Consider the following 11268-nt stretch of genomic DNA (forward strand, 5'->3'; position numbering starts at 1 on the left):
GTATCCCAGGTTTTTCAAAGATCATACTTTTATAATAAGTAGAGTATTTAAAAAAAATAATATTTATGTATATAAAGAGACTCGGACAGAGCTTAGAGACTCCAGCCTCTTGCACACTTTAAAACCAGAGTTTAATTTTGAGGCAGAATATTTTTTAACTATATTAAGAGTAGCACAAAACACCGTAAAAGCAAAAAAAAAAAAAAAAAAAAAAAAGAAAGAAAATAAAGGGCCAATAAAAGTAATTAGTTTGTCTGTAACAGAATTATTTATTTTGCTTTTCTTATCCTTATGGGCCTTATTTTGTTTTAAATGGTGCAAAATTATAGGTTTTGCTGAAACTAACTATAAACAGTTTACTATAAACAACTGTTATACTAAATTATGCTCAGGAGAAACTCAGTTCAAAATTAGCATGAATCACATATCATATCGTGACGTTGTTGGCGATAACCAGCACTAAAAAGTATATAATGTGTTTTGTTGTGTTCGTTGCATTACGTGTTACATTTAATTGCACTTTTTGTTTTATTTTGTTATATTTTGCTTACGCTACAATAATGTTTAATTTTGGTTATATTAGGGCTGCCAGTTTAATGCGTTAATTCAGTCCAATTAATTATGTAAAAAAGTACGTGTTAAAAGAAATTAACACAATCATATCCCTGGACCGTAAAAAGGAATATTCCTACCATCGGAGCAATCCAAGTTTGGAGTACCTGTTTTCAGCAGGGGGCAGTGAGCTAAACTCCAGCTGTACAGACAGAAAACCACACTCAGGCTTACTTGACACTAGTGACAGCACAAGACAAGAGCGTGTTCTTGGACAAAGCTGGACGAAGCGCAATTCCCAATGCAGGGATCTCAAGACGTGCTTTTCAAAGTTCACACTATGTTTAACTTGACACTGCAACCTAAAAACACTCTGTTTATGATGCAACGCAGCAAAAGTGAAAGCGTCCACCTGACACATACAGTATGCACACTGACGTGTCCTAAGAATGAATTGTCATGGACAGATCAATGCAATTCAATTGCAAAATGGATTGCTGTATGCCAATGATAGGCTTAGATTCAATAATATGGAAATAAACATATTGCCTTTTGTGTTGTCTTATCAATGCTTTACTCACCTGCCACAATAATGTAATGTGTTTTAATTTAATTATTATATTTATGTATTTTTCACCCAATTTGGAATGCCCAATTCCCAGTGCGCTTTTAAGTCCTCGTGGTTGCGTAGTGATTGGCCTCAATCCGGGTGGCGGAGGATGAATCCCAGTTGCCTCCATGTCTGAGACCATCAACCCACGCATCTAATCACGTGGCTTGTTGAGCGCGTTGCCACGGAGACATAGCGTGTGTGGAGGCTTCACGCCATCCACCGCGGCATCCGTGCTCAACTCACCACGCGCCCCACCGAGATCTAACCACATTATAGCGACCACGAGGAGGTTACCCCATGTGACTCTACCCTCCCTAGCAACTGGGCCAATTTGGTTGCTTAGGAGACCTGGATGGAGTCACTCAGCACGCCCTGGGATTCGAACTAGCAAACTAGCGAACTCCAGGGGTGGTAGCCAGTGTCTTTTACCACTGAGCTACCTAGGCTCCGAATTATTATATTTATAATATATATTGTATCTATGATTTTTAAATATAACTATTTATTTAATAATTAAACTGTTCTTAGCAAATTTTTATATACAGTATGTGACTAAATCCAGATAATTTCATGAATTAATTACATAAACAAAGTTATCGATTCATAGCCTTAGTTTATATAATATGTAAAAAATACGTATTACATTCATTTTGTTGTGTTTATGTAATCCTTAAAAAATATAAAGTATGTTTTGTCGTTTGTTCTGTTGCGTTTAATTTAGTTTTTTGTTTTGGTGGATTGTGCTGAATTTTGTTTTCTTGCGTTATTAACAATAAGTTTGGTAAAAAATTATATATAATACATTTTGTTGTGTTTCATTGCCCTTTGCATTTAATTGTGTTTTGTTTTATAATTTTTTTAATAAGAAATGTTTCGTGTTTATGTAGTACGTAAAAAATATATAATACGTTTTGTTGTGTTCATTGCATTTAATTGCATTTTTTGTTTTGTTTTTTTGTTTTATTTTATTATATTTTGGTTGAATTATAAGAACTAAGTGTTGTGTTTATATAATACATAATACATACGCTTTGTTTCTTTGCGCTATGCGTTGCATTTAATTGCGTTTGTTATATTTTGATTTCGTACATTGTTGTTTATGTACTACGTTAAAAAAATATGTTTTATTGTGTTTGTTGCATTGCACATTCATTTAATTGCCTTTTTTCATTGTTTTATTTTGCTCCGATTGTAAGAAATATGTTTTGTGTTTACATAACACGTTAAAACTATATAATAAGTTTTGTCTGTTTTCTGGTTTTCACTATTATGACGATTCATTTTCTGGTTTAGTGTGCTTCATACACTCTTAAGAATTCATTTATTAATTTAACTTATTTTTTTCTTTATTTTTTTCTTTTAGTTATTTAACAGATGCTTATATCCAAAGCGACTTACGATTGAGTAATATAGCAAGCAATTAGTCATACAAATTCAACAACATCTGCAGTTTTGTACTGCCAGGTTTTCAAGATGGCTGTAGTCGTATAGGCGCTAACGCAGAGGAAAGTTTTTTTTTTTTTTTTTTTAAATCATATAATAAAATAGGGATATTGGATTTCATTTTAGGCTTTAAACTTATGAATGATATGACAGATTATATTTTAAATATCAAAATATTTATTAGAATATACTTAAAATATGTCTCTTATTTTTGTAAGTCCATTGGTCCATTTTTCATTTACACTTTTGTTTTTGGAACCCAGCCAACCTGAATAGCTATTACTGTATATTATATTATATTATGCATTAATAAAATAGTTGCCTCAAATGGGTGTCATTCAGTCATATTGTTTGACATTGATCTTTTTTCTGTTTATATAGCACATATTTTTCCATAGAACCATCAATCAAATGGCATTTCTGAGGCGTAGCAATTTTTTTATTTTTATTTTTATTTTTTATTATTATTTTTTTTTTTAGTAATCCTGGAATCCCAGCTGTTTATGTCACTGTTTACTGTATGTAGAGATCATTTAAACTTTACTTCCCTTAAGGTCATATGAGGACAATGATAGTGTTCGCTTCTACCTGTACCTGCACTGACAGACAGCTCTGCCTGTCTTTTGTTTTACCGGCCTCAGTGGCAATGGATGAGTGTGATAATGGACTTCATGTTGACGTGTTCCGCCTCTAACTCTAATAGCACCTTGTGTTGACAATGTCAGCAGCAGTCACGCACTGTCTAATTTCTGAAGAGATTACAAGAACACAATTTAATATTAAAGACGCTATGATGCGTTTTGTCAGAATGATCTTGCAAAGTCACTCAAAGACACATTTTACGCCTCTAGCAAGCATATAATCACATTTTATATGGTGTTTGGACAGTACGGTTATTAGGAGTGGGTGGAAAATGTATGTATCTGTGCATTGTGATTCTTAACTGCACTGTTGCACAAAACAAAATGATGTTTGGCATTTAAAGTTAATTATTCTGAATTGTTTTTTGAAAAAGCATACGAGAACACCACAGTACAGAAACAGATTATTGCTATGCGATGAATTCTGTTCTTGTATGTCCAGGATACCACAACACAGACTTAATAAAGTTTTATAATCGCATTGTATCTCCCTGAATCAAGATCAAATTGAATCATGAGGTGCCTTAAAATTCCCACAACGATTACGCTACTCGGAACAGAGGTTCATCTTCCTGAGCTCTATAATTGATTTCGGTTGACATAGAAGTGTTTCTTTTTAACTAGCTAGGCGTCTTAGGGTAACAACCTTCTCTGACTTGCAGACAAACTGATGTTCTCATGTCAGGATGTTTCAGGAATAGACTCAGCCTCTGTAATCAAGTGTAATGGGGTGAGGAGTTTAAGAAAGCACCCAGTGTTGTTTATATGCTCATTAAAGCTGTGTTTTTTTTTTTTTTTTTTTCTGTTCACGTGTGTACGTGCGTCAGAGGTGGGCGGCGAGCACGCAGGACTCCACAGACAGCAGTCGCTCCCGCACAGACCTGTCATTCCACTGGTGGCCCGTATGGCGGATCAGAACACATCCGGAACCCCAGCCATGACCGAGAGAGAGGCGTCACGACTCGACAAGTTCAAACAGGTTCTGGCCAGCCCGAATACTGATCTGGGTAAGATGCTGTACTACGGTTCTGTTGCTTAATTTCTAAACTACCAAGCAGTCCATTACCAGTCCATCTATAATACATATAGCAATTCATATAATAAAAATACATTATATTGTTGTTGCAGAGGAGTAAAAGATTAACTAGACAATAAAAAAAAAAAAAAATCAGCTTTAGAAAGCCTGCTGAGTCCGAAATCACCCAAAAGGCCCTGATCAAAAGTTTACATACCCTTGAATGTTTGGCCTTGTTACAGACACACAAGGTGACACACACAGGTTTAAATGGCAATTGAAGGTTAATTTCCCACACCTGTGGCTTTTTAAATTGCAATTAGTCTGTGTGTAAATAATCAACGAGTTTGTTAGCTCTCACGTGGATGCACTGAGCAGGCTAGATACTAAGCCATGGGGAGCAGAAAGAACTGTCAAAAGATCTGTGTAACAAGGTAATGGAACTTTATAAAGATGGAAAAGGATATAAAAAGATTTCCAAAGCCTTGAAAATGCCAGTCAGTACAGTTCAATCACTTATTAAGAAGTGGAAAATTCGAGGATCTCTTGATACCAAGGCAAGGTCAGGTAGACCAAGAAAGATTTGAGCCACAACTGCCAGAAGAATTGTTCAGGATACAAAGAAAAACCCACAGGTAACCTCAGGAGAAATACAGGCTGCTCTGGAAAAAGACGGTGTGGTTGTTTCAAGGAGCACAACTCACCACGTATCCCACTGAGAGCGAGAACTACACATTATAGTGACCACAAGGAGGTTATCCCATGTAACTCTACCCTCCCTAGCAACTGGGCCAATTTGGTTGCTTGGGGGACCTGGCTGGAGTCACTCAGCAGGCCTTGGATTCGAACTCACGACTCCAGGGGTGGTAGTCAGCGTCAATACTCTCTGAGCTACTGAGGCGCCCGCAGCAATTGTTTGAACATAAGCTTATCGTTGGCCTTCACAACAATCCATTTTGCAATTTAATTCGTCAATATGTATTTTTTTAAAGTGCTTTTCTAATTATGCGTCTAATGTACATATGCGTCAGACAGACACTTTTGGAGCATCTCTTTGTTCTCATAACACTGATTCAGGGACACCTCTGGCGCTTAAACTAGACAGATCCAAGAAGTCAGGATGGTGTTGATGTTGACAGGCCCCTGGTTGTTGGAGTGTCAGTTCTGGTTTTGGTTGAATGGCTCTCCTGGCGTCCCTGCCTCAGTTCGGTTCTGTTGCAGTCATTTGATATCTGAAATTATGAGTCAGATCTGCTGTGGCACAAAGAAATATGAATTAAATCTGTAATTAAGCTGGGATCTCTAAAATGATTTCCCATTCATCCATAAGGACAAAAAGTCCTCAACTGTCAGTGAAAGAAAATCAGTTGAAATAATTCAAAGAACACAGTGTTCTTTCCTGTTGACATGTTTTCTCTTGAACATATTTCTCTTTTTTGCTAGTGGGTGATAGGTGGTTTTTGGGGAGGTCATGTTCTAAGTAACATTTGATTGGACAAAAATTTGAATACGCCACCTTAGTGCAAGATGATGTCATCAATATATTTGGTCTGTTTTCCTGGAAGTGAAAGACTGTGTGTCTTAAATATTTATATCTGCTGAAAGTTCATTTTCTTTTAGGAGAACAATAGCATATACTGCAGATGACATTTACTTAAAGCTACAAAACTCTTATTTTGATTTTGTGGGATCTTTAATAAGGTTGTGCAAGATTAATGTAAAGGAAAACATGATTGTTTTTTTTTTCTTTTGCTCTTTTGAACTAAGAGTTGAATGTACTAATTAGGCATACTCTAATGTTCACAACTCAAAGCTGCAAAAACAGCTCATTCTGAAAGGAGTCACTACCAAGAGATCATTAGCATATGACTGTCCACATTTACGTATCAACAACTATTCAGTATTAATGGCGTAGTTCACCCTAAAATTCTCTCATCATTTACTCATCCTCATGCCATGTCAGATGTGACGTTCTTTATTTAGCAGAACACAAACGAAGATTTTTAGAAGAATATCTCAGCTCTGTTTGTCCATACCAGCGTTTCCCAGCCGGGGTGCCAGGGTGCCATCTGGCGAGATCAGGGTGCCGTGTGAAAAATCCTTGAAACATAAAAAAAAAAAAAATCCAAAAATACATTTAAGATGTATTAAAAACCGGAATATCATACATTTCTCAATAGTAACAAGTAATAATAATAATAATTATACTGCCGCTGCACCTCTCTCCCTTGCGCGCACGCATGCGCAGCATTCTGCAACTCATTAGGCTCATTGGGCACTTGACAAGCGTGCAGTGAGCCATAGAGGCACATTGCTAAACAGTGTCTCTGCAAGTGAGCGACGCGATAAACAATCACTCCTGTTTGTAATCAACGGAGCTGTCTACGATGCAAGCGTGTAACATCGGAGCGATCTTTTTGCCTCGTCACATCATCGTGTTTGCTCATATTACAGCTGCTTTGATATCAAAGGCAGAAATAGCAAAAATGCTTTGTATTTAATGCTTCAAAAACAGCTGTAGGGTAAAGAGAAATGCTTCAGACTACTTCATCATTCTGTTAAACACATGATACATCTCTCATCTCCATCTGACCTGTACAGGTATTTTCTCTGCCTTGTGAATTAGTCAGTTTAATAATAACTAGGCCTGTTTAACGATTTACATAAAATAAAAACTACATTATTAATATTAAACATGCATAATATTTAAAATTTCATCTTATTATCGATCTTTCTTATAAATATTATTATCTATTTTCAATAAACATCATAACTAATTTAGCAGCAAGGTCCCCTCTTTCAGGATTTCATCTGTACATTTTCTGTCCATTTTGTCAATATTTTTTTTAAATGTATCCCCTTTTCTCCAAATTTGGAATGCCCAATTCCCACTACTTCGTAGATCCTCGTGGTGGCGTGGTTACTTACCTCAATCCGGGTGGTGGAGGACAAGTCTCAGTTGCCTCCACTTCTGAGACGTCAATCCGCGCATCTTAACACATGGCTCGTTGTGCATGACACCGCAGAGACTCAGAGCATGTGGAGGCTCATGCCTCCACGTTTCCCGCACAACTTACCGCCCCACTGAGAGTGAGAACCACTAATCGTGACCATGAGGAGGTTACCCCATGTGACTCTACCCTTCCTAGCAACCGGGCCAATTTGGTTGCTGAGGAGACCTGGCTGGGGTCACTCAGCACACCCTGGATTTGAACTCGTGACTCCAGGGGTGGTAGTCAGTGTCAATACTTGCTGAGCTATCCAGGCCCCCCTCATTTTGTCAACTTTAAACTGGAGAGCATTGATTTATTAAAGGGATAACACCACTCAAAGGAATAGTTTACCCCAAAATGAGAACTCTGTCAGCATTAACCTTCATGTTTTTGCAAACCCATATGGCTTTCTTTCTTCCGTGGAACTTAAAAGGAGATGTTAGGCAAACTGTTAGTCACAGCCACCATTCACTTTCATTTTATGGAAAAAAAGATTAATGAAAGTGAATGGTGTCTGGGACTAACTTACATTCATCCTAACATATTCTTTTGTGGTCCACAGAAGAGAGAAATTTCTATGGGCTTGGAAAAACACATGGTTGAGTAATCATGACAGCATTTTCATTTTTGGGTGAACTATCCTTTTAAATACCTGTAAAAATATTTGTTAAAGGTACCGGTATTTGCCAAGAACAACAGTATTAATGTACTGTAAGTCAGCACAGGTTTGCATGTCTTACTGGAAAACAAATTACTGAATAGAAGAATCATAATGTAAGGTTGTACACTAAAAATTCCATCTGAATAAAACTAGATGTGAGAATTGAGGTATGAAGTAGTCCACTGGGAGATTTAGATGAGTTTGTTGTTCAAATGTAATTTTTTTTTATTTTTTATTATGAGACCACCCTCGAGCTTGAAATCATGAAATCATTATATCGAGCTTGAAAACATGATCGTACCTTGAGACTGCAATGGCAAGATGTACTGTGAAAAAGGATTTGTCAGAACAGATTTGATCGCTTCAGAAGACATGGATTAAACCACTGGAGTCTTATGGATTACTTTTATGTGATACAAGTTTTATAAAAACTAAATTGTTTATTTATTTATTTTTTTAGTGCAGAAAACCTTGATTGATGTAATAATAAAAAATGGACTGGAATGCTGGAATTGCATGGAAAACGCAAAAAAAAAATTAGAGAGATATTTCAGCAGAATCACACCAGAAATAGTGCTGTTGTTTTGAATATCGGGCAAAAATTGACACTGAAAACATAAAAATATATTTTTTCGATGCATCAGGATCTCAATATTGTTTCTTAAATCCAAGATCGATCTTTTACTATATGCACAACCAAATGTCGTGCTATGTGACTAAAATGTATATATTTGACAGCTGGCTGGTAAATGTTTAGATTTCACTCACCAGTAATTGTGTAGTATAATGGTGAAGTTCAGCAGCAAGATCATTTCAGTCCTGTTGGGAGTAAAAGTTGTTCCTTTAATGTGTGTCCAAAGGCGAGATCCACGCAACATATTTGTCATTGAATAATGTCTTTTTTAATACCCTTTCTGTTCTTTATTCAGTTGTTGATTTAAAAAAAAAAAAAAATAAATAAATAAATAATTCTAATCATGTAAAGCATGGGTGAGGTAAAGCTATTTGAGTCTCTCTACTCATTTCATGAACACTGTGAACAAAAAGAAACGGAATAAATGATGAAGCTAGCCAGTACTGTTATACTGAATATAAGCACTCTTGGAACGCCACTTGGTCTATCAGATTCAAGGACCGGAACTAACTGTTATAGTATGATAACTAATTTATTCGATCATTGTACCATAGATGTTCTGAAAATATGAAAAGCCAAACATTTCGTCATATACGACGCACAAGCTTAAGAACAAAAGGTCATCATTACCCTTCAAAAGCTCTTGTTTATGAAACTTTTTCTCAGTGGCTGTATTAATGAGTACTTGCAGACAGATGGATGTGTTTTCAAGAAAAATGGTGCATTCAGAAGGTCAAAAGGTCAGCTTTCACCTTTCTAAAAGAAAGAGAGTCTGCCACAATCACAGGAAGCAATTACTCCCTGATGCTGTCTGCTGTTGCCTTGGCAATGCATCACCTATCATCTAACCCTTCTCTACTTCCAATCTAGCGTTTCTCTGCCCTCTCTGTCTGTCTCAGATGGGGGAGATGTGTCACGCTCGTGCAAGTCTCACCACAGTGAACGTACAATATCAAAGCCATGAATACAATCTGAATCAATTTCACTCCATTCAGAGGCATTTTAAGGGATGTGCAACACAAAAATTCTTCAGTTCCTGAAAGGAATTAAAGAATGTCACATTGACAATGTTGCTTTGTGTAGAGCATTCTTGGAAAGAGATGTGTTTTTATATTTGCCTGCGTATGAATCCAAACTAATAAAAACTATTCAGCCTCATAGAAATCTCCAGAGAAAAGAGGATATGCATTTGTTTTCATAAACGTGTGTCTAGAATATTAATAATAGAGGCAATATTAGACAGTAACCTGGTGGAATAGTTTACCCAAAAATGAACATTTTGTCATGTTCTTCCAAAACCTAATGATTCTTTCTTCCGTGGAACACAAAGGGAGATATTTTGAAGGATCATCATGTTGCTATTTTTCACACAATGAAAGCAAAAATTTACCAAAGGTTGTCAAGCTTAAAAATAAATAAATAAATAAATAACAAAACACAGCATAAAAGCACAATAAAATGTTGTATGGACTAATTTTTGTGGTGCTGTTTTGTTATTTTAGATTTGTTTTCAACATATTTGTTTTTTAATTGATTTTTCTGTAATGTTTGGTCCTATTCTGCAACCTGGTCTCTTAGAATCACATTATTATACTTGCATTTTGCAATACCTGCAATTATGTGGCTCATTTGACATATAGTTGTTGTTTTTGTTTTTTTGGTGAATTGAACAATAGAGGCACAACAACAACGACTTATTCACTTTCAAACAAATCACAAGTAAATCGGCAGATTATCAGTTCATAAACACTTACTTTTTGTGTTGTTCCTCACACAATGCTATCTTATGACATCTAAAATTTTTACTATTATGCATGACTTGTACATTTTACCGTTTGTATTACATTTACAAGCTTGTTTGAGGTTGATCAAATTATGCAGTAGCTCAACTGATAGAGCGTTGTACTTGTGATGTGAAGGACTGGGGTACTGAATGGAGTCCTGAAGAGCATACAAGTTTACACATGATATGACAGTGTCATAGAAGCACCACAAAATTACGTAGTTGCTTCAACAATTACATTTTTCATCTCATATTTGCTTTTTATGACTCTATCGGTTAGGATTATATTTAAGGTGTAGGGTAGGGAGGTAGGTAGGTTTTTTTGGTTTAAAACTCAAAAGTCCTTTAAAAACTCATCTGTTTTGGAGAACATTTATATTGCTTTTAGCAATAGATAGTGGACATTTCACCTCGGAACTGCTGCAATACATGTGATGAACCATGTAATGCCACTTTGCAAAAATATCAGTCACATAATTTTCATGAAATCAAGCTCTTAATTTGCATCTTAGTTCACACTTGGTTCGATTGCTTGGACCGGACCCGTTCATTTCCTCCCCGCTGATCTCTCATCACATTATATTATTTGGGTCCGAACCGCGGTCTGATTACATCATTAACGTGATTACAAGCGGTAGCTGTTTATCCTGTAACTAGGTAACAACTAGAGAAGAAGTTACTGTGTTAAGTGAAGTATTAAAGTTTGTCTCTTTGGATTTACCACGAAAACTTGCCATGTACAGAAAACACTTGTGTTCGTCTCCCGTGGATGCATTGAATGTGCGGTGATGTGATGAATATTAGTGTTTGTCTGCCTGAAGGTGGTGTATTTGGACACAAGCAGGTATGAGAAATGCATTATACCACAATAATTGCGATCGCGAGCCTACAAAGACACAAATTATATGTCATCGGTTTTGGTGCAGTTTCCTC

At 36.3% G+C, this 11268-nt stretch overlaps 1 protein-coding gene across 3 annotated transcripts in view; it reads left to right on the forward strand.

The window, feature by feature from the left end:
- The window catches only part of LOC127435325 (TBC1 domain family member 22A-like), a 239438-nt gene that overhangs the window by 22135 nt on the left and 206035 nt on the right, over window positions 1-11268 (forward strand). For all 3 annotated transcript variants that reach the window (XM_051688729.1, XM_051688731.1, XM_051688730.1), the window contains exon 4: window positions 4077-4256. In XM_051688729.1, the coding sequence (XP_051544689.1) occupies window positions 4077-4256 (180 nt within the window). The remainder of the gene's footprint in view (window positions 1-4076; window positions 4257-11268) is intronic.

Source organism: Myxocyprinus asiaticus, chromosome 45 (assembly GCF_019703515.2).
Source record: "Myxocyprinus asiaticus isolate MX2 ecotype Aquarium Trade chromosome 45, UBuf_Myxa_2, whole genome shotgun sequence".
NCBI lineage: Eukaryota > Metazoa > Chordata > Actinopteri > Cypriniformes > Catostomidae > Myxocyprinus > Myxocyprinus asiaticus.